The following is a 26,325-nucleotide window of genomic DNA, read 5'->3' on the forward strand; positions in this document are numbered from 1 at the left end:
CGGTTGCTGTCACAGCACACACCTCTAGCCAGATCCGGAGTCTGTTTTCATTCCTTCTCCATGAGAATGACTAATGGCAAACAAGAGAGAAGGGCACGGAAGAGAAGCGAGGGAGAGAGCCGCCTTCCCACTCTGGGCCCTTGCCTCAGGCCAGTCAGTACCCTCTTCCTCTCCTGGACTGTGCTTCCAGCGAGTACCACCCGCAAGTGGCTGCCCAGCTCCTCCTCTGTGTGAGCCAACACCGAGGCAGCCCTTGGCTCCTGGAGGCGTCACCCTAAGTGCCATCAGGTGCAGCATTTCTGGACTCCCTGGGCTCCCTTGCAGGTTATCCCGACATAGTAGCAAGAACACAGAATTGTGGCCAATTAGAGTGGATTCAGCGCTGGGCTTTGCCAGTGACTCCCTCTTTGGCCATGGGCAAGTCAAAGCCCTTCTCTGAGTTCTTCCCAAGAGAGACTAGAAGTGTGCATCAGAAACAATCCTAGACAAGCGTTCCTTGTGGCATGGAAGTAGGGCAGGGGGCTGCAAAAGCCAAATAACAAGCCCAAGGCTCAAATGCCCGAGACTGGCACTCTAGGCTGACAGAAGTGGGTGGCCCCAGTTCTTAGCTCCCTCACCAGAAGGAGAACTGGTTTGTAGAGGAAGCCTCACCCCCACTGCCGCAGGTGTGTGCTGAGTACAGGAATGAGGGAATGGAGAATGCCCAAGGTCAGATGCTAGAAGGTCAGACACACAGAAGCACCCTGACGGGAATGGGGGCCCCCAGCTCCCTCTGCTGGGCATCCCATAACTGGTTAGAGCCCCCAACCTTGCTGGCGGCTTCCACAAAACTCAACTTTGTTTCAGCCATATTTCTGGTCTATGCAGCTTTCCTGTGGTTGTTTCAATCACATTCCGGTCCCATTCTCTAGGTTCTTAGAGGCATTTGGTTCCTCTTGCTTCTCAGCGTCTTTGGTGCCCATCCCAGTGCTCCAGCGTGGTAGACATCCAGCAGACGCTTGAAGAATGAGTGCCTACAGTGCCTCCCTCAGCCACTTGCCCTTAATCAGTTCTGAACTCTTACTGACTTTTTACCCAGGTCCCAGCAGCCCCACCCACCCAGGGACAGGGCTGAGCTGATCCTGCAGCGGTTGGTCCTCTATTCCTCGACAAGACACATTTCCTTGCTCCTTAGGCAGCCTCACCTTTCCTTCTAGAGACTAAGGCTGGCATCACCCCTAGTGCCTTATTCTATTTGACCCTGCTATATTCTAAGCACTTGCCACTATTTTCTCGCCAGCTTCTATATTTTCTTCAAGTTTCACATTAATAAATGATAATAAAAAAAAAGAGCTAACAGGTTTTTTTTCTTTTTAGCACATACTACCATCTCAGATACAGACCTTACATTTATTAATGAGACTGAGCATTTGTAACAATGTCATGGCATAGAAGTGATTCTCACCCTTCTAACAGATGACAGCCTTGATGTCAACCCGCCGAGGTCACACATTAGAAAGAGGGCCGCCCTTTTGCTCCGCACCTGCCTGAGCTGTGTGGGCTGTGCTTCCCACTCCACTACCCCAGGTCTGCCAGGTTCTTACTCAGCACCTGGCCTCAGCGGGGAAGGGCCCTTCCCCCACTGGCTTCCCTTTTAAATCATTGACTCGGGAGAGCTAATCTTCTGCTCCAGAGTGTGTAATTAACGAAGACTAGACAGACTAAAACCTCCTTACCCCACTCCTTATCTGCCTGCAGGGGAGCTAGACCCCTCCTGGGGTGCTCTCTATTCCTCTGCCAAGGCCCTGCTTCTCCGAGTAACCTTGTTCTGAGGTTCTGGGGTCTGAACACATCCCAGGCCTCTGGACAAAACACCAGTTGGCTGTGTACACTGACAGGAATGCAGTGGGCCTTGCAGGCCCCTCCCCTCATTATTTCTGAGTCCCGGGAAGCCCTGGCTGGGGTGGGGTGGGGGTGGGGGCGCTAGGGTGGACAGACCGAGGACAGTGTGTGGGTAATGGAATGGGCTTGAGCACCTGTTTGTGCCTGTTGAGTACCTGTTATGTCCTCTGGCAGTGGCGAGAGACAGTGTGCGGGCAGGGGAATGCCCGGTGCACTGAGCTGGACACAGCCAGCCAAGCACCCATGTACCACCGGGCTTAGACTCAAGTTGGCCCTAAAGATCCAGGCCTCCCTCCATGGGTGGAGCCCTCTAGTCAGCGTTGGGGAGTGGGATGACACATAGGCCACAGATCCCTCACTGATGTAGAGCCCCTGGAGAGGAGTAGGGAGTGGCAGTGGGACTCACGAGCCCTCAGAAAGTGTGCCAAAGCCATCCAGGCCCACATCCCTGCAGCACCTTACACCACTGACAGCTTGGGAGGGTGACAGAAGTGCCCCTGCCCCTCCCCCTCACAGGAGCCCAGGGGCTGGCTGCTGAGGCTCCATGTTGTGGGTGTGTCCCCCTCAAGGTGAGGATCCACTGCAGGTCTCTGGGTATAGAAAGCAAGCAGTGTGGGGTAGAGAAGCTGTCTTGAGAGCCCTCGCTGCTGGCAGCAGGTGAAGGGACCCAGGAATCAACGACCAACTCCCACATCACCTGCCTTTTAAAGCCTCAGCTGACGCCTCTCCTAGGCCTGCAGTTCCCTGCAGCCACCTAGACTTCCAGGAGGAAGCCCTGCCCTGCCTGGAGGCAGTGAACCCTGTAACTGAGGTCTTCACACTTGAACCTTGTGTGTGTGTGTGTGAGCGCGCGCATGCCCATGCTTCTAGACTTACCTGGCCCCTCTGAGGAAAACTCTTAAGTTAGGATTTGCAGATACCTCAGAAACCTGTTCTAGGAATTATCTAAGTTTACTGCCGGAGGCTCGCATCTGTTATACCCTACCTCTTTAAGTTTGCTGCCAAAGGGACCTGCGTTTCGTTGTGACCTCATACCCTCTCCTGCCACTGCTGAGGGAGATACACTTATTAACCCACCCCATTCCATTATTCAGAAACCATGCCCCTTGCTCATTTTCATGTTCTGACACCCCCACAAGTTTTCCTGACTCTGGAGGCTTTCTTGACCTCTTCCTAGCCCTTGTGATGTATCTCCCAAGCCCTGCCAGTGTGTAGGCATGCTGTAGAATCACAGCCTCTGCCTCCGGTGCTGGCTGGGGATTGGTCATGTGACTGAACATCTCCCTTTCTTCGTGCCTGGGTCACACTGAGCCTGAAATAAGACATGGAAGTAAGCAGGGCCTCTGGCTCCAAGATTGGGCGCACTAAATGCTTAGTGAAGAGGAGCCATTCCTGGCTTTCTGTCTGTAAATGACCCGTCTTACACTTGGTCAGGGGACCCTGGGAACTGACAAACCCTCTGGCTCTCCCTCAGGGACTCTGCTGCCTTGAGCCACAGAAGCAAAGAATTCTGGGATGGCTTGCTGGCCTCAGTCAACATGCCACTTCTGAAGTCTGTTGGACACTCGGCACGGTGGGGCTGAACCATGAAAGAGAAACTAGGCCTGGCTAGGCCTCTGTTGTTTCCCGCCGACTCCGGGAAGTTGTGGGGGTTTGGCAGCCAGGAGCGATTAACATGAGGAATCGAGTAGTCCCACTTCGGGCGGAGGAAGGAGAAGGGCAAGAGTCATCTTATTGCCTTTATTTCACTGTCTGCCCAGGTGGCCCCACGACAGGGCACGGGGCCAAGCTTGTACACACTCATGCTCTCTGTGCAGGCAAGCATGTGTACAACACACACATACATACCCCCCATACTCACATACACACACACACACGCACACACACATGTACACACACATACACACATCTCTGGCTCTGTGAGTCAGTCTCTGGGAGGCAAGGGCTGCTCCTCAGCCCGCCCCTGCCTGCCCTTTTACGACAGCACCAAGGGCAGGGGTGGGGCAGGGCCCTCAGCCCCCAACAAGTCCCTGTGCAAACTGGAGGTACCAGCTGGCTTCAGGATGGGGCGCCATATTTCCCCGTTTCCAGAGTCCCCTCTTCCACTTCCTGGGGGAGGGGATACTCTCTGCTTACCTGGTGGGGGCAGACCCCTGCCAGGGCTGGGGCCTGAGGAACCCAGGCTTACCCCCACCTGACCCTACCAGGATCTCCACTACTGAAGCACAGCCAAATCTGAGTTGTGAAGATTTCCCCACTGGAGAGCAGGAAGGCCTGGGCCCCAAGGCATCTGGTGAGGGGTCATCACCCCCTCTTCTAACCCATCTTCAATATGAAGAGGTTTGGGGCACACTTCCTGGGAGGGAGCACAGGCCTGGAGAAGTCACAGCAAGGGGTCCTCCCCAAAACTTCCATCTTCTGGATCACAGCCAAAGGCCAGACATCCCAAAGTCTGGCGGGCTGGTCAGAATCCTCGTGCAGTCCTGGGGGTAGCACGCCCCCGGGTGGAGCTGAGTGTCAGACCTGCACAGGCAGGGTCTGGTTCATCTGCAGCCTCATGTCCTGGATGCTGCTGAGGATCTTCTTCTGGTGGCCCGCCAAAGTGACCCCAATCCTCAGCAGGTCTCTAGAGACAGAAACGCGGCCGTCAGTCCCTTCCCTTCTGCCTGCCACCCAGTGCTCAGCCGGAGCTCCTGCACAGTCCCTGTACCTCGGGGGTACACTTACTCTGCAGTCATCTGGGCCACCAGGTCAAAGGATGCGAACCCAGCACTGACAAAGCTCTCCTTATACCTCCCCATCTTGATGGCGTCCAGCCAGTCGCCCACTGTCGTGAAGGTAGTATAGTCTGGGACTGTGCGGTCCAGGAGGGGCTGGGACATGCTGTGGACAAAAAAAAAAAAAAAAAAAAAAAGAGTGACCTGGTACATCCAGAGGGCTGGGAAGTAGGGTTTGGGTTGTCGTTCTGTGGAGTTGGGACACTGACCCAGATGGGGCACTGGCGATGACCTTGAGGCTGGCAGCATTGCGGATAAGCTTGTCTAATGTGTTGACGATTTGGGAGAACTTGGGCCTGAGGTTTCGGTCCCGCACCCAACAGTCCAGCATGAGCTGGTGCAGGGCAGTGGGGCAATCCATGGGGGGTGGCAACCGATAGTCCTGCTCTACAGCGTTGATGACCTGGATAAAGGTAGGGAATCTGAAGTGAGCTCCCCTCCACACCCTGCCACCTCCCACCAAGCCACCACTCTTCCTCAACTCTACTCACATCCTGGTTACTCATGTCCCAGTAGGGTCGCTCTCCATAGCTCATGACCTCCCACATGACAATTCCGTAGCTCCAGACATCACTGGCAGAGGTGAACTTCCGATAGGCTATGGCCTCTGGGGCGGTCCAGCGGATAGGGATCTTCCCTCCCTGGCCATGGGAGGAAATGCCCATCACCTCATGGCTCAAGGCTGACCCCTCCCAGTCCTGAGCCCCTGCCTGGCCAGCCCTCTCCTCCCTCCAGTCCCTCCCAGGTGCTTCCTGTACCAGGGAGCTGGTGTACGTTGGATCTGAGGGGTCATCCTCCAGGAAGCGGGAGAGGCCAAAGTCAGACACTTTGCAGACCAAGTTGCTGTTGACGAGGATGTTGCGGGCAGCAAGGTCACGGTGCACGTAGTTCATTTCGGACAAGTACTTCATGCCGGCAGCAATGCCCCGCAACATGCCCACCAGCTGAATGACTGTGAACTGCCCATCATTGAGCTGGAGGCAAGAGGTAGGCTCAGTTGGGGCCTGCTGCCTCCCCATAGGCCCCTGGCTTGCTTGCCTGTTTTAAGCTCCCTGAGAACACGCTTTTCAGCAGTGTACAGATGTGTTAAACAGAGACAGTTGTCAGCTGCCCTACTATGTGTTGTGCGGCTCGTGCGCAGCATCCCCGCGGTCCCTGTGAGAATCTAGAATGTATTACCAGCCCTGTTTTATAACCGAGGTGGCTGAGATTAGGGAAGGCAAGTATTTGCTGGATTGAGATTATATAGGCAGTTAAGAGCAGAGCTGGCATTTAAGCCAGCTATTTCCCCATACCATTCTACCTCCCAAGATGTGCAGACTTTGAACAGGGTCTCTGACTTGACGGTGGGCATAACTGGCCCGACCTAGCTGGCTCAGGAAAGAAGAGGACTAGAAGCGGCTCTTACCCGAAGGAAGGAGTCCAGGGCACAGTTCTCCATGAACTCAGTGAGGATCATAACTGGACGACTTTTGGTGACCACACCCTCTAGGCGGATTATATTGGGATGGTCAAACTGACCCATGATGGAAGCTTCGCTCAGGAAGTCCCGCCGCTGCCTCTCGGTGTAGCCCACCTTCAGCGTCTTGATGGCCACGAACACCTCCCGGCGGCCAGGAAGTTTCAGCCGGCCTCGGCACACTTCCCCAAACTCCCCTGAGGAGCGCAGGCACAGGTCACATGGTGTTTCTGGGGTCTTCCAGGCATTCCACCCATCCCTGCCTTGCTCCCAGGTTACTCACCAGCTCCGATCACCTCCTCAATCTTGACACAGGACACATCGATCTCCTTGGCGAACTCTCGGACAGCCTCATTGGGATCCTCGTAGGTGAAGGGGTCAATGTAAACTTTCATCCCAGGAGCAACTATTGGGGAGAGAGGCGGGCACAAGAGGGTGGACTTCACGCCACAGGCAGGGAGTTCATAGGCAGGGACCGGCCCTGCTGGGTGCACTCTTGACGGCCTCCTTGCTGAGCCTGCCCGTTCCTCTGTGCCAGGCCCGTATCCCGCCCCTCCCCCACGGGAATGCTGAGGAACCACATGAGCTAGACGCCCAGGATTCCTCTTGTTGTCTTCCTCCCTCATCGCTCATCATGCTTCTCGCTTCTCTCCAGTTCATCCTTCCCCTGGCTCCTTCCCACCGCCCAGCCTCGTCCAGGCCTTCAACACTATCGCAATAGCCTCCCGGCTGGGCTCTCTGCCCCTGCACTTTTCCCACCCAGCTGCCCGGTGTCTTCCTGGAACAATACGTCCACTGTCTTCCTCCACAACTGACAGCCTTCCCAATTACCTGCGGTAGAGTCAAGTCCAAACTCTGCCTGCTGTTTAGGACCCTCCTAAGGGCTGGCCACCCTACTCAGCCTGGCATTCTCACAGCTCTCAAACCAATCTTCTCACTACCCCCACAGCCGGGCACACAGCCGGGCACTGCACGCCCTTCACTTCCTTCCAGAGGCTCCTTGAGCCAGGAATGCCCTCCTCCCCCAACGTAAACCCTGTTCCTCCCGCCACTTCCTCTTTGAACTCTCGGTGTCCTTTGCGACAGGAGTTAGCACCTAATTGTTCCCTGTGTGCAGGCGGTACCTTGTTCCCACAGGACTTACAGCCTTTGGGACAGGGGTTACATCTTAGACTCTAGGGCTAGCAAGCTCAGGGGACGTGGAATGAGGGAGGGGTCGGGAAATGGAACCCTACTAGAAGCAGCCAGTCAGGAGAAGGGAGGGAGTCTCTAAGCCTGTAGGAGCTGGACACTGGTGACAGAGTGACACTCACTGTACTGTTGCAGCTTCTCCGTGTACTCTGCGTCGGGGCCATGGCGCTGCTTCCTGCAGGGGCAGAGTAGAGAAGGCAAGGGTTTGGGTGTGGGAACCCATGGCTGGTGGTCATATCCCGGGACTCCGGGTAGGGGCTGGAGTCTCTGGGAGCAGGGACGAGCACAGAAGACAGGGTGGGTTGGACTAGGCGAGGAAAGCCCGGGCCCGGGATGGCTGCGGCTGTGAAGGGAGAACGCTATAATACTAAGTGGGAGTCTGAGTCAGTTTGTGGGGAGGCCATGGCCTGCCAGTACCTGAGGCAGACGAGAGCGATGACCACGACAACCACCATGAAGACAAACCCGGCTACGGTGGAGCCCACAATAAGGGGGAGTTGCTCTTGAAGCTGCTGGGCACCTGAGCCTGGAGATGAAGGATGGGCGGTGAGTGAAGGCACGAGAAAGATGAGCTGGCGCAGGGGCTGGCATGCAGTGGCATAGGGGTGTACCTCTTTCACTCGTGGTCTCAAATTCAGCCGGGCGGCTATACTGTCCATAACCCGCCACTGTGCGAGCCCGGACCTGAACCACGTAGCGGGCATCAGGCTGCAGCCCATCCAGCTGTACGGAGTTCTTCTGGCTGGTCACGGTGGAGGCGATGCCTTTGCTCTGCAAAGCCACGAGAATGGAGGCATCTTCAGGTAGGTCTTAGAGCCGACTGACCCTCAACCATCACCAAGCTTGCCTGGTGCTTTGGCTCCGAACCGAAAGGTCCCTAATACTATCTGGGCGTAGTCTTGCCCCTGTTCTGCCCCAAGCCTCCTCCTGCTCCTTGCGATTCTTACCTTCTCAAAGTACTTCATTTCATAGTCCAAGATGACCCCGTTAGGCCGCTCTGGGGGTGCCCAGGACAGGGTCAGGCTGCTCCCCGAGCGGCTATGCAAGTGGAGTGTGGGTACTTCGGATGGGGCTGGCGAAGAGAAAGGAAGACTAAGGACTCTTGAGCCTGGGCATCCTTCCTAAAGAACCCTCAGCCTCTGTAGCTATGGCGAGAAGACCCAGGTCCCCGTCTCACCGGCCTGGTTGGTGGTGATATTCACAGCTGCATAGCGGGGTGGCAGAGGGCTTTTCCCTGAGACACCGTTGACTGCCTGCACCTCAAAAGTGTAGCGTGTGTGGGCCAGCAGGTGGCTAATGTGGACCCGGCGCTCCGTCAGGCCCAGCTGCCGAGGTACAAACTCCACGTTGTCGTCACAGCGTGAGCAGGTTGCGGGCCCCCCAGCCCCCAAGCTTCCGTGGCACTTCTTGCAGATGACGTTATAAAGGAGGTCATCCCGTCCACCAAGGTCCCGGGGTTCGCTCCATTCAAGGATCAGTGAGGTCTCATTCACATTGGAGATCACACCCCGGGGTGGAGATGGCACGGCTTTGGGGACATAAAAGGAGAAATAAGTCAGAGGCCTAGGACCACCTTCCTGCCCACTCTGCCTTGGGCACTGAATCCTAAACACAAAATCTTCCTGCACTTATTTCCTCACTGGGGAGACAGGACTCTTGTTTACCATACAAGATGTACGGCAGTGTCACCCCCCCCCCGACCCCAAAGCCTATCTTGATTGTCCTCTCCCATCATTTTGAGGCTCAGCACTTAGCACACTACGTGGTCATTATCTGTTTCCACAATGTGATGCTAAGGTCCTTAGTGATACCTTACTCTCTTTTATATCCATTGCACTTGGTACAATGTCTGGTGTACCAAAGGCAAAGACAGGGAGAGAGCAGGGACCAGCACACCCTTAGGTTGTAGGACCTCTTATGGCTACATCTGGGCTGGAAATGCAGCAGCCAAAGGAGCAATGAGCTGGCAGGTCCCTAGTTAAAATGCAGGTAGCTGGGATAAGCTGGATTCTCATTCAAGAGCAATTGCCTCCTAGGAGACATCTTGTGCAAATCATCTAACCCCCTAAGTATCAGCTTCCTCATCTAGAAGGAGGAGCTATCTCTCTGCCTTTGGCTAAGCTTCAGCTTCCTCATCTAGAAGGAGGGGCTATCTCACTGTCTTCGGCTAAGCTTCAGCTTCCCCATCTAGAAGGAGGGGCTATCTCACTGCCTTTGACTAAGTTTCAGCTTCTCCATCTAGAAGGAGGGGCTATCTCACTGCCTTCAGCTCTCTGGCTGGCCCCAGAAGGAGAGGCCTGCAGAGGGGAAGAGAGGAGCTCACGCACTGGTGCAGGCACTGTCGGCAGAATCCGAGTCTGCACGGTAGAAGTTACTGTGGCAGGAGCAGATGCTGGCAGCTGGCGCGGTGGTTCGGCTATTCGGGGGACAGGGGAGGCAGGGTCCCTCTCCTTGCTTTGCCTTGTAACTCCCAGGGGGACAGGCTGCAAGAGAAAAGAGGACCGCGCTTATTATGTCCCTTCTCTGCAGACATTCCAACCTTCCCTCCTGAGAGAACCTGGCCTTTCCCAGCCTATGTCTTAGCCCCTCCAACTCCAGACCACAGGAGCAATGCTTGTGTTGCCCAACTCCAGTTACGGCTGCAAAGGGCCCCTTTGCCTCACAGAGAACCCCCCCCCCCCGCACCGTCAGTAGATCCCTCCTCATTCCTATCTCCCCACCCCCCACCTGTGTGCCTTAGAGGACATCAGTCCACCACCTGGACAGTTTGATTCGTTGACACAGGGCAGGGAGAAGAGGAGGGGATAGGATGAGACCACGGGTGGGCCTCACACCCTGTACCCGCTGAGATGCCCCAGCTTTCCCTAAGGACACGCCAAGAGAATAATTCAAGGATCGTGCCACAGTCAGAGGTAGGGCCCCCTCTGCAGACAGCTCCCACCCGCCAAGGAACAGGGCAGGGGTGAGGGCTAGGCAGGAGTAAGAAGAGGAGGAAAGAGGGGGCAAGAAAACAGAAAGAAGGCAGGGGTCACCTGGAGTTCAAAGTCTCAAAGCCCCCAGGGGACCTGTCCCAAGCGACTCCTGAGCCCAGAGTCCTGAACACCCCTTCCCATCTCTTCTGTCAACCACATTCGTCCCTGTGGCACGGGCTCTGCGCATTCCCCATGCGTAGGGTGGCCATAATATTTATTATTAAAAATCAGAATATTTACAGAGTGAAAAGGGCACTGGGATTGTAGACAGGATAACGGGCATGACTGGGGACTGTCCTGGCCACACTGAAGTGACTTGTCAATCCACCCATGTGATGACCTCTGGGAGGGTGGGAGGTCACCAAGCTTTCTGAGGCCTAGAGCTGGGGCTGTGCTCTTCTTTAGGGTTTAATCTCCCCTCATGAAGGTGATATTCCATCCTAGTTCTTTGAACCAGTGGGGGAGGGGGCAGAGGCCAGGCCAGCCTGGTTGCTATGGGAACCAGCCTGCACTTCCTGCCAGGGACCTGCAAAGTGTTAGCCCTTCTTCAGGCTGTCAGGCTCATCACCCCCACCCGCTTTCTACACTTGGGAAGAGGAAGTTTCCAGCAGGTTCCTAAAGAGAAGCAGGGGGGGGGGGCTGGTGAGACAACCCCAAACCGGGGCCTCACAAGGCAGGCCAGGTTGATGGCCTGGCCCCCTCACACAGGGGGCTATGATAAGAGCCATTCCCACTCTGGGAGGCACCATCACAAGTCCCACAGAGAAGTGGACAAGACCCTCACCCCTTGCTGGACTTCAACTCTGGGTGGAGATTTAAAGCCAGCTCCGACATTCCCTAGCTGGGAGGCCGGCCGAGCAGAACCTCCCCGAGTCTCCATGTTCTTTGGCAAAATAGGGAGAGAACTGGAATCACTCTGCAGGGTAGTGGTGAGGCTCAGGCAAGAACAGCTGGGAAGCCAGTAGATCAGGAAGTCTGATGAGACTCAGCCAGTCTCCCACCCGGCCTGTGAACAGGGACTTGAACAATCCCTATCCTCCATTTGTCTGCACACTCCTGGGACCGACGACTCCCAGCAGACGGGGACACGAGGTCCTGGGGCAGGGACTCATTTGCTCATCCCCATTTACAATCTTGGGAGACAGTCTCTACTACTGCTCCATTTTGCAGGAGGAAGCCAAGGTTAGCATGGTCGGATAACTTGCACAGGCTCACAGAAGTGGTTAAAGTGAGGACTGGGGACAGGGGGGACTCGGCCTCTAACTACTGTGCCATACACACAGCCTCCCAGGAAACATAAACCCTCAGGACAAGGTGATACCCACAGCAGAGGCCCTCTAGGACTTTCGCCATTAAGTGGACACTGGGGACAGGACCAAGAGGGCATCCCTGCCAGCCTCGAAGGTCTGCCCTCATTCGCGGGGCTTGTCAAGCATTCACAAGGTCTCTAGTTCACTTAAAGCCTCCATCTCTCTTGTTCCTAATCTCCCCTGCTTCAGCTCTCCGGTCCTGGGGACTGCAGGTAGAGAGACTTGTGCATGTCAGGCAAATGCACCCTCAACTTGGTTCTCCTCCTCTCTTCCTCGAGTCTACTTTTCTTTCCCTCCTTCCTCAGGCCCCACTTACCCCGGCACTGGGACTCCTTGGCAGCTGGCTCATGGCCAGTAGCGCAGGTGCAGGCGCCAACGGGCACCATCCACTCCCCGTCGCCATTGCAGTAGAGCTTGAGAGGCACTGACACCTCCACAGCGTTAGCGATGCAGGTGCCGGGGGCAATGACCAGCGAGGTGGGCTCCGCCCCCGTGAGGGTCTCGGGGAAGAGCGCGAAGCCAGCGGTGGTGGATGCACACTTCTTGTAGAAGGCACGCACAGAGATGAGTGACATGCAGGCACCTTGGTCCTGGAAGGCCAAGTAGAAGCCGGCCTTGGAGAGCGGCCCGAAGCTGCGCACCTTGGTGTTGACGCGCCCGGCATCGAGCCGGGAGAAGCTCTCATCCGGTGCGATGGTGTCCACTTTCACGTAGGGGTTCTCCATCCAGAAGGGAGAGGAGGCCGAAGCCACGTCACTGTCAGCCTCATAGTAGAAAAGGTTGAAGGTTTCCTTGCAGGAGCCGGGGATGTTGGGGATGCTGTTGCAGTCTCGCACGGTGAACTTGAGCTCCACATAGACACGCTGCACTTCCCGCCGCCAGATAAATCCCGTGCGAAGCCAGTTGTTCTGACTGGACTCACGTACGTTACACACCTGATACGTTCGGATAGGGTTCATGGCTTCATCGTAGCCACTTACTTCTTCCCACTGAGTGTGGACCAAGTAAAAAAGAGAATGAGCCATTTCCCTCGTGTCTGGGGCTGCTGCATTTACCTCACGGGGTGCTTCTGTGGCAGGTGGCTGAGCATACACACACAGGTTCAAAACCCAGCTTACTGGGTGACCATGTCACTCCACCTCTCGGTGCCTCAGTTTCTCGGTCCAAAACCAAGAGATGATTAACATACCCGAGGAATACAGAACTCAGTGAAGAGAGCACCCAGAACAGCACTGAGACCTTGGGAAGCCTGGGCTGAGTCCTAAGTGTGTGTGATCTTGGGGATCTCGGTTTCGTCACTGAGTGGGGCTGGCTGGAATTAAATGAGGTTGCGAGGAACTAAATAGCGCAACTTGGCTAATCTGGCCTGACAGAGAAAGCATTTGGTGAACGCTGGCTGTCGACACTACAGACACATTTCATTGTCACGAAAATTCCACAAGAAATCCAAGGCTTATAGAAGAGGCAGACCAGCCCACATCACAGGTGGCCTGGTGACAGCAGAGCCTGTACTGTCATCACACCTAGGGCCCCAGGGCTCAGCCTAGCCACGAAGGCCACCTGGGGACGTTCATTCCAATAGTGGAGAGAGACTAGAATGGTAGGAATTTAATAGTCAAGAAATGGAGGCCCAGAAAAGTCAATCGCCCTGCTCAAGGCACACAGCAGTGTGGTAGAGAGCTGGGGCCCAGGCTTCCTGGTTGGTCCCCCCCCCTCCTTCCTTCCTTCCTTCCTTCCTTCCTTCCTTCCTTCCTTCCTTCCTTCCTTCCTTCCTTTTTTTCCCCCTAAAAAGACAAGTTCTCACTATGTAGTTCTGGCTGTCCTGGAACTCACAGAGATCCTCCTGCCTCTGTGACGAAAGGCACGTGCCACTATGCTCAGCTTTGCCTCCTGGGTGGGAGGGGGATGGTCTGGATGGATGGACTTGGAAGGGCCACCAGGTCAGTGTGACAGGACAAAGACGGAACAACAGACAGAAGAATGAGAGACACGAACATTCATGGAGGTGAGGCCAGAGGCAGCCCATTTCCGGACCTTGGAGGGAGAAGGTGTGACACCAACCAATAGTCAGTAGAGAAGATGGGGACGTCTTACCCCACTTTCTGGATGAGATGTCCATGCCAGTTCAGATGTCACCCATTTCGTGTCCATGAGGGTCTCTGGGGGAACATCAGGAGGAAACGTTAGGTCAGCCTATCTCAGAATGAGGAAGTCACCCACCGAAGGCGGTAAGAAAACAGTTCCCAGCAGGCACAACCTCTCCCAAATCTCCAAAGAGCCCTTCCCTTTCCCCAGAGGTGACCCTGAAGTCATCCCCAGAGGTGTCACAATTCCAAAGATGTCAGTCAGTCTAGCTGGCTGGGGGTAGAGGCCTGCCTCTGACCCCGGGCCTGGGTAACAAAGCTGGAGCAAAGGCTGGCTCACACACCTCAGGCTCTGCTAATCTCCACACAAAGGGGCCAGCAGGGCCTTTATCCTGGAACAAAGGGCTGTGGGCTTCAGACCCACAGCCGGGCCTCCCCTGACTCCATTCCCAGCACAAAGGCCCAGCCTCATACGCTGCCCTGGGGAGGGAAGGGAAGAGCTGCAGCAGGCCGGGGCCTGCTCCCAGCCTCCCACTCAGCCACCTGTGGGGGCTGAAGCGCGGATGCTCTCTGAGGAAAAAGGGGCCACTGATGCCCAGGACTTGGTTCAAAACTTCATGAGAACCACGGAGAAACCGCTGCTCACAGTCCTCTACAGGAGACTGAAGCCTAAATAGAGTTGGTGTAGTCTGGTAAAGCTGTTAGGACCGGGGCAAGGCGCCGACGGGAGCTCAAGTGAGCAAGTGCAGGTCCAGCTGACTCAGTAGCCAGTCCCTCTGAAGGGACCAGAGATCGGGCGGGGAGGCACATGCTTGTAATCCTAGCACCGTGGGGTTGATGCTGAGAGGATGGGTGGGGTGGGGGTTCAGCTTAGTCTAGGGTACACACTGAAACTGTCTTAAAAACAAACAAACAAAGCTTAGAAACTGCGTCCCAACCGAACTTCTGCCTCCAGGAAATCTTTCTTGGATTTCCAAGTCAGGTGAGTTGCCTTCCTCCCTGTCTCAGGGCGATCCCCCCTCTGTTCCGAGCTTGGGGTTTCCGGTCAGGTCCGTTAGCTCAGTCAGGGGAGGGGAATGTTCCACACACAAATTTGCATCCCCAAAGCCCAGTTCTGAGCGTTGGCTAGACAACTGAAGACAGCGTGACTCCAAGATCAGACCTAGCACGATACCGGGAAAGGAAGGGACTCCCAACTTCTTCCCTGTAGCCCGAGAGTCAAGACAGCCTCAACGATGAGTTTGATGGGCAGGGCTGCCCCAGAACTTCGAGAGGCTGTCATGTCACATCTTGGTGGGGTAGCTGAGGGTCCCTAGAAGATCTGAACCCCACATGTTCCTGCAGAACCTGGCAGAGAAGCCAGTGGACGGGTAGCGCAGGGGTAGAGTGTAGCAGGCATGCACTGCGGGGAGCCAGGCGCTAGAGCTACACAGCTGGTAGTCCTTTCAGGGCCGGCCACAAGGCACGTTGTCCCAGCTTTCTGTGGCAGACAGACCAACAGACACACATCTGGCAGGTGGTCCTTCAGGGAAGCAGAGATGGGCAAAAAGCAGGGGCCCAGAGATAGGAAGGCAGAGCTGGGGCTTAGAGAAGATGGGCCAAGCAGGAGGGACTCTGGCAGGCTGGGACCAGACAGCAGGGATGCTGGGCAGCGGACTACAACAGACAGTAAGATGAAGAGACAAGGAGGCCCAAAGAGACATCGACAGAGACGGAGAGTGCCAAGTGGCCTCTTCCCCAGCCGGCAGCCTGGAATAGTCCTGTCTCTGGGAGCAGCCGATCCGCGCAGAGCCAAGCACACCCCCTCCCCCAGCCAACCAGCCGGCCAGTCCGCCTGCTTGTCTGCCCGCCGCCGCCCGCCGCTGCCCGCCCGCCGGAGCAGGCAAGGGCTCCCACTGCTCCCGCGCGCTGCCTCCCACCTCCCTCTCCCTCACTTCCTTCTGCTCAGCCTGTGCCAAACCCATCTGGAACTGTTTAAACCCAAATATTCAGCCCCCTCCCCCTTCAGCCAGATTCCTCCACAGTTTAAAACAAGCCCTGCGCTGGCTCCGGGAGGAGGGGAGGGGGAGGAGAGAAGGGAGGGCAGGAGGCGGGCGCAGGAGGAGGGAGAGAGGGAGGCTCTTCATTTCTGTTTAATTTCTGGAGAGGGAGGGAGGGGATCAGCCTTTGGCCATCGCTCAATCTCGGCACATTTTTCCCATTAATGAGCAGAGGACTTGGGTTTCCAGGCCTGTGTGCCTTGAGGAAGGGCCCGGGCTCCGGTCACCCGGGTGGGGAGGGGGCGGGCCGCTCTGGTTTCCCCACTTCTTTGGGGAGAGGAGGGGCCTGTTCCTTGCAGTCGGCCCCAAGCACGGGAGGGAGGTCTAGGGCAGACAGAGTATCAGTACCCAGGGCTGGCTGAAGATTATAGCACCCATCTGCCCATGGTACCAGGAGGGAGATCTTTTCTCTGCGGTGAAGACACAGCACAGGGGCTAAGAACAAAAGAGCAACGTGAGCAAACCTGCAAATACTCCTAGCTGCTGCTTACACACCGGGCCCACACCCACCAGGGGGCTGTGGAAGGAGATAAGAAAGGGGGGCCACCCCAAGACCCCGAAAAGTCACTGGGAGGCTGGTGATCTGGAACGGGGGCTTCGATGGACCCTTTCCATTTTCCACAGGGCCACGGCCATAGCAAGGAGCTGTGACAGCGACGCTGTGGCTCTCACCTGTGGACAGACACAACTGCCCAGGCAGGACCCAGGTCTCAGCGGTTGGGCTTGTTTCCCACTACCGGACCGAAGAAGGGCAAGTCAACACATATGGTGGACAAATACACACAGAGCCATAGCCACCCGCGAACACGCATGCGGCCCCCCACACAGCTAGTCTGTCTTTTTCAGACACAGATGCACATGGCACAAACGGATTAGTCTCCTTAGCCAGTTCCAGGCAGCGAATCTGCCTTCCACACAGAACCAGCTAGCTCTAGGCAGGCCCTCTCTTGGCCACACAGCCTTCCTAAGGACAGGCACATCCAATCCAACAGGACACCGTACTTACAGACAACTGCACAGCTACACGTCCTGCATATAAAGATTTCCCTTCTTAGATCATAACCCTCTCTTACACAGTGAATGGAAAACATACTACAGCCCCGTGAACCATTAGCCTGGAGGTGATGGCGCACACCCTAGATCCCAGCACTCAGGAGGCAGAGGCAGGAAGATCCTTAGTAAGAATTGGAGGCAGAGGGAATTCCAGGACAGTCAGGGCTATGCAGAGAAATCCTGCCTCCTCCTAAAAAAAAAGCACCACTCTCACTAAAGTAAGTGTGACAACTTGGAGGGTCTACATGCTCAGTGTGTGTCTGCTGTTCCTCCTTGGGGTATCTGTAGTAGAGCAAAGGAAGAGCTGGGAGAAGGTGCTCTCGTCCTGCCTCTCACAAAGGCAGGGCAACCCCGGTTCAGCTTCCTGTTGTCCTAGCTGAGGCAGGAGCTGTCAGGCAGGTCACAAGGCTGGGGGTGGGGCAGGGGCATTGAGATGATTCTGGGTGTGGCTGGGTGCGGCCTCCCCAGGTATAGCCCCTGCCTAAGCAGCCAGCCACTTCCCTGGCAGCAAAAATGGCAGCGTGTGGAGGAGTCCTAAGACTTCAGGAGGGAAGCGCCATTCAGCAGTTTGGCTCAGGAGCTGGTGTACTTAAGTTGGAGAGTTGGCCCAATGGGGGCATTATGGATGCCCAGGCTTGTCTCTGAGGGTCTCATTTGACCACACTAGTGCAGGAGCGCAAGCTGAGAGCCTTGCTGTCTGCCCTCGTGAAGGGTCAGGCCCACTCAACTTTATTGCGTTACCAGACCCCATAGCACCTCCCAGTTCCAAGTCACTCAGAACACTCCACCATGGAGCAGAAGAGCCACCAAGGGCCCAGGAAACAAAAAACAGAGACAGAGCTAAGAAGCCTTTGGCCTAAACCAAACTGAGGACTCTGAGGTAGTAGGAAAGGTCATATGTCAAGGTTAGGAAAGCAGGGGGTAGGGTGGGCCGAGGAGAACAGGGTCTGGGCAGAAAGGGGTGCCCTGAAGTCTGTGATAGGTCGGAGAAAACGACCCTTGCTGTCCTCATCCTAACAGTCCCTACCTTGTTCCCAAGCAGGGGATCAAGGCTCCCCATTTCTTATTCCAGTCATGTGTCAGTTTGTGTGTGTGCATGTACCAGCTGGGAAGGCCTGAGCCAGCAAGGGTTTGGGGGACCCTGCTCTAGGATCTGAGGGGTATGTGTGTACACATAAGCAGGTAGTTGTAATGGAGGTTTTTGCTGTTGTTTCTTTTTGGTTTGTTTTGAGTTGCCTGGCTTCCCCAGGGTCACTTTCACATCCTTGGTCCCCACATCAGGGATGGTGGGGAGGGGACGGTCTCCGAACAGAGAACACATTTTGTTTTTCATTCTTCCCCTCAGATCATGGGGATTTATAATTAAATAAACCTGAGAGGAAGAAGAGGGGAGAAACACAGGGCAGGGAGCCCAAGGGCCTCAATGTTCCCACCCTGGCTGGCTCTGCCAGTCAGCCTGGACTGTAGGCAGCTGGCCCTGGCAGGAGGCCTCCATCTCTCCTTGGGATTGCTGGTCCAGTGGTCTAACCAGGAGTTGAGGGGGAAGACCATGGGAGACTTGGCCTTAGGATAGCCCTAGGGCCAAGGGGCCACTCCCACCCCATCAGGTACCCAGCTGCCACCTCCCCCTGCCCAAGCCTGACAAACCAGTTTGACTCAGCACAACAGGCAGGCCTACAATTTTCAAACTATGCAGGCCTGGTGATTCAGCCTCTTCTGCTGTTTGATTAGTGGAAGGCTAGTGGCGAGGCCTTGCCCACAACAACCCAGGCTTCAGCTCTCAGCTGCTAGGGCAGCGGTGGCAGCCCTGGCCGAGAGCAGGGCAGTGAGAAACAAATTGGTTCTCCTAGATGCCTGCTGCTGTCTCTCCTCAGATCTGAAGCTCAGGTGACAAATAAAAACGGGGGTGGGGGCCGCAGGGGGCGGTAGTTGGAGGAATCCCAGAGACAAGAGAAAGAGGTGGTAAGCAATCCACCATAATCCCGGGCTGTGACCCCTGGCAGTTCCCACATTCTCAGGGTCACACGGGCTAACCTCAGAGGACAGAGGCTTGTTGCTGTTTCTCCCCCAGGGCCAGCTCCTCTGCAGTGAGGACTTAACTAGCATGGCTAAGTGGGATGTCCCCACCCCACCTCTTACAAGCAGGAGCTCTTTCTCTTTTCACAGAAAGGTTGTCTCCCAGCTGGGACTTTTTCAAATACATACAACTGACCTGTGGCTCAGACACCAGCCCTCCTCCCAGGTTCCGTTTTTAGCTTGTTTCACCCCACTGAACACCCCTTTTCCACTTATTCATGGCCCTGACTGGTAGAATGATCTGGGCTACGAAGAACCAGAGAAAAATGCTTAAAGGAAAAGTGAGCGATGAAGTGGCCTCAGTTCCCAGGGCAGTGTGTGTGTGTGTGTGTGTGTGTGTGTGTGTGTGTGTGTGTGTGTGTATGTGTTCGCGCCTGCGCTGTGGGGCAGTCGAAGCGTAAAGGGGGGGAGTGGCAATTTTTCAGCTAGAAAGGACTAGTAACATTCTGATTCCACCCAAATGGAAAAGTAAGATGAGATCCTGGGATCTTGGTAAACTCCAAGTGTGCATAGAATGAACAGAAACCTGGTGTCAGGAAGAACCCAACTTGTGGGTACACCGTGGGCAGCACTCCCACCCAGCTCAGAGACCCTGAGTTTACATGCAATGACACTGTTGCAGAGAGCCGAAATACAAGGACAAATCACCTGAAAAGTTTGGGAGCTGGTGATGGATCATCAGAGGCCACACTGGACACAGTCTCCAGGACCTGAAGTCCACCCATCACTTTCTCCAAGCCCCAGAAGACAGCTGCTATCTGGTCAGGGGTCTGGTCTCTTTTATCTCTTTCCTCCTATGCCTCAGCTTTCCAGTCCAGCTTTTTCCTCATCATGTCTTCCTTTCAGCCCCTTTAGCAGGAGAAGGACACTTCTCACAGCTCCGCTAAGAGCCACCCTGGGGTAATAATAGTAATAACAACAGCTAGTCCTTGAATCGCAACAACTGGGCTAAGTCCTGTCCACACAAAAACAATTCAGTCTGGTAGGTACCGTTCCCACGTGAGAGCAGGAACCGGAAGCAGGTAGACATAAGGGTGGGCTCTACTCAACACCTATGTCTCTTCTCTCTCTCACAGGGTCTGAGGCATTGCAAAAATGAAGGCAATGATGAAAGCCACAATTGTAGGCCCTGCCACTTTCTAGGGACACCCTCACTGGCCTAGCGTCCCTCAGCCTAGCACTTGCTCTGACTCCCTTTCACAGCTGATCACAAGGGCCTCTCAGTCACTCCCTGGCCCAGAAGACTTGGAGACCAGCTACTCGCTAGGGCCTGCCTCAATGGGTCTGAGGATTGTGAGGGAAGAACAGGAGGAAGGGAAGGGCCTCCTTGGGTAGCTTTACTCATCTTCCCCAAGCCACACTTTCCCACACACTCCACTCTGCACCATTACCTACCACACTCCACAAAAGGGGCCATAGGACAGGTGACACACAGCTCTGCTAAGTGTATGTCCCAGAGTGCCTGTGCCCCGTGTTGCCTCTCCTGAGCTAAGACAGTCACATCACAGACCTGGGAACTCCATAGGCTCCCTGGCTCACACCCTTAAGGCAATCAACAACAAAGCCCCACACTGGCTTCTCACGCCTGAGATCCTATCACACACATGTGGGTGAGTGTGTCTAAGTGTGGGTGCAACCTCGGTGGTGCCTCTGTCTAAATTTGCATGTGTCTACCCAGGTGAATACATCTGTCAGCACAGTGGGCTCCAAAATAATGGGGACAATTTCCCCACTGGAGGAAATTCCAAAGCACCCGAAACCTCTAAGAACTGTTTTAGCGATTTTTAAATTCCAATCTTTAAGTTTACACTGTGAATTTAAAGACGGAACCAAATTTCATAGGGTTCACGTTTTTTGTTCCTCAACTAAAAGTGTCGAGATCTGTCCAAGGCATCAAACCTTAAGTACTGCCTATATACCAGTTTTCCCTCAAATTCCGTGCTGCTCCCCCACTCCACAATAAGGGAAGCTTTCACTCCTCTTCTGAAAGGGTTTACAATTTTTTGTAACACCGGGGGAACTGTATGTGACTCTAGCCTGTGTTAGTGACCTGTGCCGGTGTTCCCTGTGGGTTCATGTCAAGTGGCGTAAGTGTGAGCTCTCTTTTCTGGGCCAGTAACACTCGGGCTGTTTGTTTGTTCAAGTTCAGTCTTTTCTCGGCAGCAGCAGCAGCAGCAGCAGCAGCACTCTTAGTAGGTTTCACAGAACTCACAGACAAGGCTGACCTTTTCCCGCCGCGGATGACTAGTAGCCACTCGGCTCGGGAGCTACCCGGGCAAATCCTCATTTGTGAGGTTCAGTGGAAGCCCAAGTCCACAGAGGGTCTTGCTAGAAGTGGGGGTGGGGTGGGTCCGAGAATGTGTACAACAGACACACACCTCATGTGTAGCTGGCACTTGAGAAACCATAAACAATGACAGGCCCCTCGCCTCTCCACCCCCGCAGCCATCCCCTGACAAAGCCGGGTGCACATACTCACGCTCACAGTTAACTCCAACGGGTTCCCAACCAGCGCAGCCCCCCAACCCGGGGAGTCCCGCTTCACCCCGCCCAAGCGTCCAGTCCCGCAGTCCCTGCCTTGTCTGCTGGGTCGCCCACATTTCCTCGCCTTCCGAGGTGCGAAACCCCGAGGGTCTCATTTCTCTGCTGAGAGTGTCGGCTATTCCCACAAAAAACCACGGCCGAACTGCGGCTTTTGGGAGATGGTGCTGAATCCAGCTGCCAGCAGTTCCCCCAAGCAAGGCTGCGGAGCCGGCAAGAGCCCAGAGCCTCCTTCCTTAGACGTGTGCTCAGCCCGTGGCCCCACACGGCGGGGCTCCCTGATAGCGCGCGGGACCCCGACGCCGCTCACCTTCCAGCGCCCAGCAGCCGGCGGACAGCAGCAGCGGCAGCAGCAGCCGAGCGAGCAGCGGCAGAAGCCCCGGCGGCGGGCGGGCTCGGGCCATAGCCCGGGGCGCTCGGGGGGCCGAGCGGGGCCGCGCCGGCGGGGCCGAGGGCGCCCGAGGAGAAGGCTCGCGTACAGTCCAAGAGATCCCGGCAGGGAGGGGGCGCAAAGCAGACGGGCGGCTCCGTAACCGAGGTGTCGCCCAACCCCGCGCTCCGGGGAGATGCCGGCAGGTCGGTCCCGCGGGAATCTGGACGGACCGGTCCAGGAGGATCCGGGGTGCTGCGTGACTCGACGCTGGAGGACTCGGGAGGCAGAGGGCGCAGGTGGTCGCGGCTCTCGGGGTACAGTCCACGGCGGGCCGAGCTCAGATCCCGGGCTCCGGGTGCGTGCGCCGTCCGAGGTTGGAGCCGGGATCTAGCTGCGCCGCTCACGTACTCACTTCTACTGGTCCTCGCGTTGGAGCGGCCGCTCTGGGCGAGAGGGGCGGGCCCATCGGCCTGCCCGTCAACACTCCGACCACGCCCCCAGAGACCGGCCGCCCACTCACAGACCGCCCAGCCAGCTGGTTCTGCTGCGAGAGCACTCCGCTGGAGTTCAGTTGGCCGCTCCTCCACCGAGCCCACCCTCGGTGTCTTGGGGCTTGGAGCAGGAGGAGCTAAGGAAAAGATGAATTAGATTGGGCGGAGCCACACTGTCCATCAGCCAGATAATTCCGCCCCTTTCGCCCATTGGCGATTAGTAACCAGCATGAGTCCTAGAAAGTGATAGAACGAGCTGGGGGCGCCCCCCTGTGGCTAGCAGACCCCTGGGTCTCTAGCTAGCTTTTTTTTTCTCCCATGCACGTCCAGATCTAGCATAGGCCTTAGCAGGTGGGGAAAGGGCTGGGGGTGGAGTTTAGCCACACTGTCAGAGACTGCTCCCAGGGCTTCTCAAGGGTTTATTTATTTGTCCTTTTAGATGTGATCATTTGTTTAATAAATAGTTTTGAGCACTCCCAATCCCCCAATGTATCAAAGAACGGCTAGGGCAGAGAAGCCTGTGTTATCCTGAGCTATGTGAGCTGTGGAGGTATGTTTAAAGCTCACAGCCAGGGATAACAAGCATTCCTGCAGAGAAAGAACCTAGATTTTTAAAGCACACATGAGGATCATCGCTAACGGCATCTGAGTGACAATATGAAAGATGAGTTATGCGCGTATTTCCAGTGAGAGAACACGCACTTTGTGATAAGACCTAGAATCCAAGAATCTGAAAATTCAGAATTACTTGGGTGAGGAGTCAGAGATGAGAGGCAAAAAGAGGCTGAGAAGTAGATGTGGGGGCGCTATAGAATGAGTCCCCATATATGTATACATATATATGGGGAGGCGCTATAGAATGAGTCCCCATGTATACATATATATGGGGACTCATTCTATAGCCTTCTTCAGAGCTCATTTGAAACAGGGGGCATTGCCCTATCAGATTGGCATGGTTGACCTGGGGAGGATGAGCAGACAGAAACAAGAGAGAATCCTGGGAGCTAGTGAAGAGACCCTGCAGTAGTCAGGATGGTGGCTTAGATGAGGGTGATAGCTCTGAGGAGGAACCAACAAGGACAAGTTTGAAGTGTATTTAGGGGAAAGAGTTTGCCAGAATCTGTGACTATGTGGGTGAGAGGGGTGCAGTCCTCAGAAACATCAAAGGGAACCTCCAGGTTCTGGCAATGGATTTCCGCCGGCTCATTTCTTAGAACATTTACAAGGTGCAATAAACACCCTAAACAATAGCCCACACTTATTCAAGGTAGGTGCTATTATAGCCTCCTTTTAAGACAAAACTGAAGAAAGAAAAAAGACAGAGACAAACTCATGTGTACAAAGATTTGGCAGCTTGCCCCCAAGTCATCCAGCTAAAAAAGAAGGAGGAGCTGAACTCAGGACTACATAGCTACAGACACCCACTTCATGTCGCCAAAGAACTATGGAGCATCAATGTGTGTTCAAAACAGAACCCTGAGTTATCCTTCCCCACCTCCGACGTTAGGGTCAGAGTTTCTGCAGCATGGTTCTGACATGTACCAAATTCTGAAGGCTTCACCACCACACATTCTCTCACTGTCTGAAGTGGGTAAGGGACATGGATCGTCCCATGGTCCCCCAGAGCCTTCCTTACATACCTTCTGGTTTCTGGGCCAAAGAATGAGAGTTAGGTTCAAGATGGCCTCAGAAGCACAGTGGACTTGTTCCCTTGACCAAAACCACCCCAAGACTCCAGTTCAGGAAAACCCCCCAGGGTGGGTGAGGTCATGAATCCAGAGCTTGAAGATATCGTCCTGAAAGAGCTTGTCTGTCTCCCTGGGCAGCTTGGAGCTTGGGGGTGGGATGCCTTATTCAGAGACCTAATCCATTCTTAAGTTCTAAAGGCTTCTAGAAACCTCTAACAAAGCTCTAGTCCACAGAAGGGATGCTAGAAACCATCTTATCCAACTCTCAGTTGTGGGGTTGGAGATCCCAAGGTAGAGGGGGGGTGGTGGCTTGCCCTATAGCCCTCTCCATCCTGGAAAGCTGGTTGGTGTTGACCAGGGTGAATTTTCAGCAGGTGGCCTAGGGGCAACATATTCCAATTAAAGACTTGCTTATTGAAAGGCAGAGTGGTGAGGTTGGCACTCCTGTTTACTCAACATCTGTGCCAGGCTAGGCCTCGCCCTGGACAAACAGCCCACCAGGCGGCAGGCACCAAGCTCCTTTGTTCTTGGGTCTGATAGCAGAGGCAGTAGGGGCAGGTAATGGGGGCCTGTCCTCGCCGGATGTTGGCAGCATGGTTCCCACGGGAATGCTTCCTGACCGGACTGGACAGCACCAAAGACAGCCTGGGGAAAAAAGGAGATGGGGGCAGGTGGACCCACTGGCATTGAAAGCCAACTACATAGAAGGCCCAAACTCTCTCATCTTTCCAAGCTGAGATGCCAAGGAAGCCAAAGAACAGGCTCTTGGGCTGGAAACAGCTAGGCCATAGTAAAAACGTGTCTCTGCCCACACTGTTGTTGGCCTGTTTGATTTTAGGAGGAATCTTGATGCTCAGAAGAACCCGAGTTCAAACTGGCAAGCCCAAACATTCAGCAGCTGTGGGGTCTGTAAGAAGATGGTGAACTGTCTGAACCCAAGTATCTGTGTCCAGCTCCCAAATCATCTCCACAAACACTGTCGGTTCCAGGTTTCTTTAAAGGAGAAAGCTGTATGCCTGATGAGCTAGCACACATGTAAGGACAAAACAGAGGAAGAGAACTTGTCTCAAGATGCAGTGGCGGAAGTGGTCTGATAAAGGCTTTAGAGACTTTCTGTTGTAGACCAGGGAGGAGGCGAGGAGACCAGAGGAGACAGTAGTGGACGCGGTTGTTCCATAGTGGTCCAAACCATAAGGAAGATGGGGCCTCCTTTAGAGAGAAGGAAAAGAAAGGACTTGGAGATGAGGAGGCCAAGTACAGGTAGAGAAGTGGAGATGATATCGTGATGGGGGCAGGGACCGAGGGGTTTGTTGGGTATGTACTAGCTGGACTTGGGCGGCCTGTCAGACATCCATCTGGGCACACCTCCATTCCCACCTCTTCTGCTGACCTCTGTCTGTTCCGAGCAGCCAGCTCTGGTCTCCCTGGCACTTGAGAGTGCCAGTCCAGGATTTCGCAGTGACTGTTCCCTCTGCCTGGAGTCCTTCCATCTTAGTGTTTGGATATCAGCTTAAATGTCACCTGTCTGGCCCCTCAGTTTTCCTCCTTCCTCTCCACACCATCAATGTCTAGCCTACGTTGTGGTTCACACTGGCTAAGATTACATAATTAACATTAGTTTACACACATGTTGTCTCCCCCGATAGAACGCGAGTCTCCCGAGGGTAAGGACTTTTCTTATTTGCCACTGATCTCCAGTATAAAGACCTGCATGATGTACTTGCTCACTAACAGCGTAAATGAGTCAGTGTGTATGCAAGCACAAGATACTTTTAGCCACTTCCTTGTCCCAAACCGGAGGCAGACATTATCAATCAATCCCAGACTCTTTTATCCATGTGATGTTCCATACAGTCATTGCCAGTCTGCGGAGATCGGGCACACGGAGTTATAACCATCTGCTATTCCTACCTGCTGCCTACACAGCCTTGTGTGAGTCCTTTGAAAGCTCTTTGAGCCTCGCTAGTCTCCATGCACATCATGCAAGATGTGGAGATAAGCTTTTCACCTCTCCCTTGTACCCCAGTCTGGATGTTACTGTGCTGACAAGCATTATATCCAATATGGCAGGCAGCTCAGGTCCAATTATCCTCTGGAGTCATGCCCACTTTCCTGTTTTATCATCAGTCCCCTAAAGGAAGGGCTGAAGGGACCTTTGATATCTAGTTCAAAAATCCCCTTATTTTCAGATAAGGAAATGGACCGCAGAGGAAGGAAGTCAATGGAGCCACAGCCCAGAGAAGGCTAGTCGATCGCATCCAGCATCTACCTGAGCTGCACTTCAGGGACCAGTCCATCAACTTGTCCTTGGGGACGGGATGAGAAGACTGCAGTTTGCTTCTACCCAAGCCCAGTCTCCAAGTCCTAAGAGGCCAACAGTCTGGCTACCC

At 54.9% G+C, this 26,325-nt stretch overlaps 1 protein-coding gene across 1 annotated transcript; it reads right to left on the minus strand.

Annotated features, from left to right (window-relative positions):
- Window positions 1–3,622: 3,622 nt before the first annotated feature.
- Window positions 3,623–22,154, minus strand: Ephb3 (EPH receptor B3). The gene is made up of 16 exons (XM_057764373.1): window positions 21,694–22,154; window positions 13,685–13,749; window positions 11,907–12,579; window positions 9,636–9,791; window positions 8,486–8,836; window positions 8,256–8,380; window positions 7,920–8,079; window positions 7,726–7,834; window positions 7,431–7,483; window positions 6,401–6,523; window positions 6,067–6,314; window positions 5,417–5,632; window positions 5,150–5,299; window positions 4,868–5,061; window positions 4,609–4,764; window positions 3,623–4,507 (listed from the first exon to the last, which is right to left on the minus strand). Exons 1-16 carry the CDS (start codon window positions 21,785–21,787, stop codon window positions 4,399–4,401), a joined length of 2,982 nt encoding a protein of 993 aa, XP_057620356.1. The 5' UTR covers window positions 21,788–22,154; the 3' UTR covers window positions 3,623–4,398.
- Window positions 22,155–26,325: the final 4,171 nt, after the last annotated feature.

This window comes from Chionomys nivalis, chromosome 3 (assembly GCF_950005125.1).
Source record: "Chionomys nivalis chromosome 3, mChiNiv1.1, whole genome shotgun sequence".
In the NCBI taxonomy this organism is placed as follows: Eukaryota; Metazoa; Chordata; class Mammalia; order Rodentia; family Cricetidae; genus Chionomys; species Chionomys nivalis.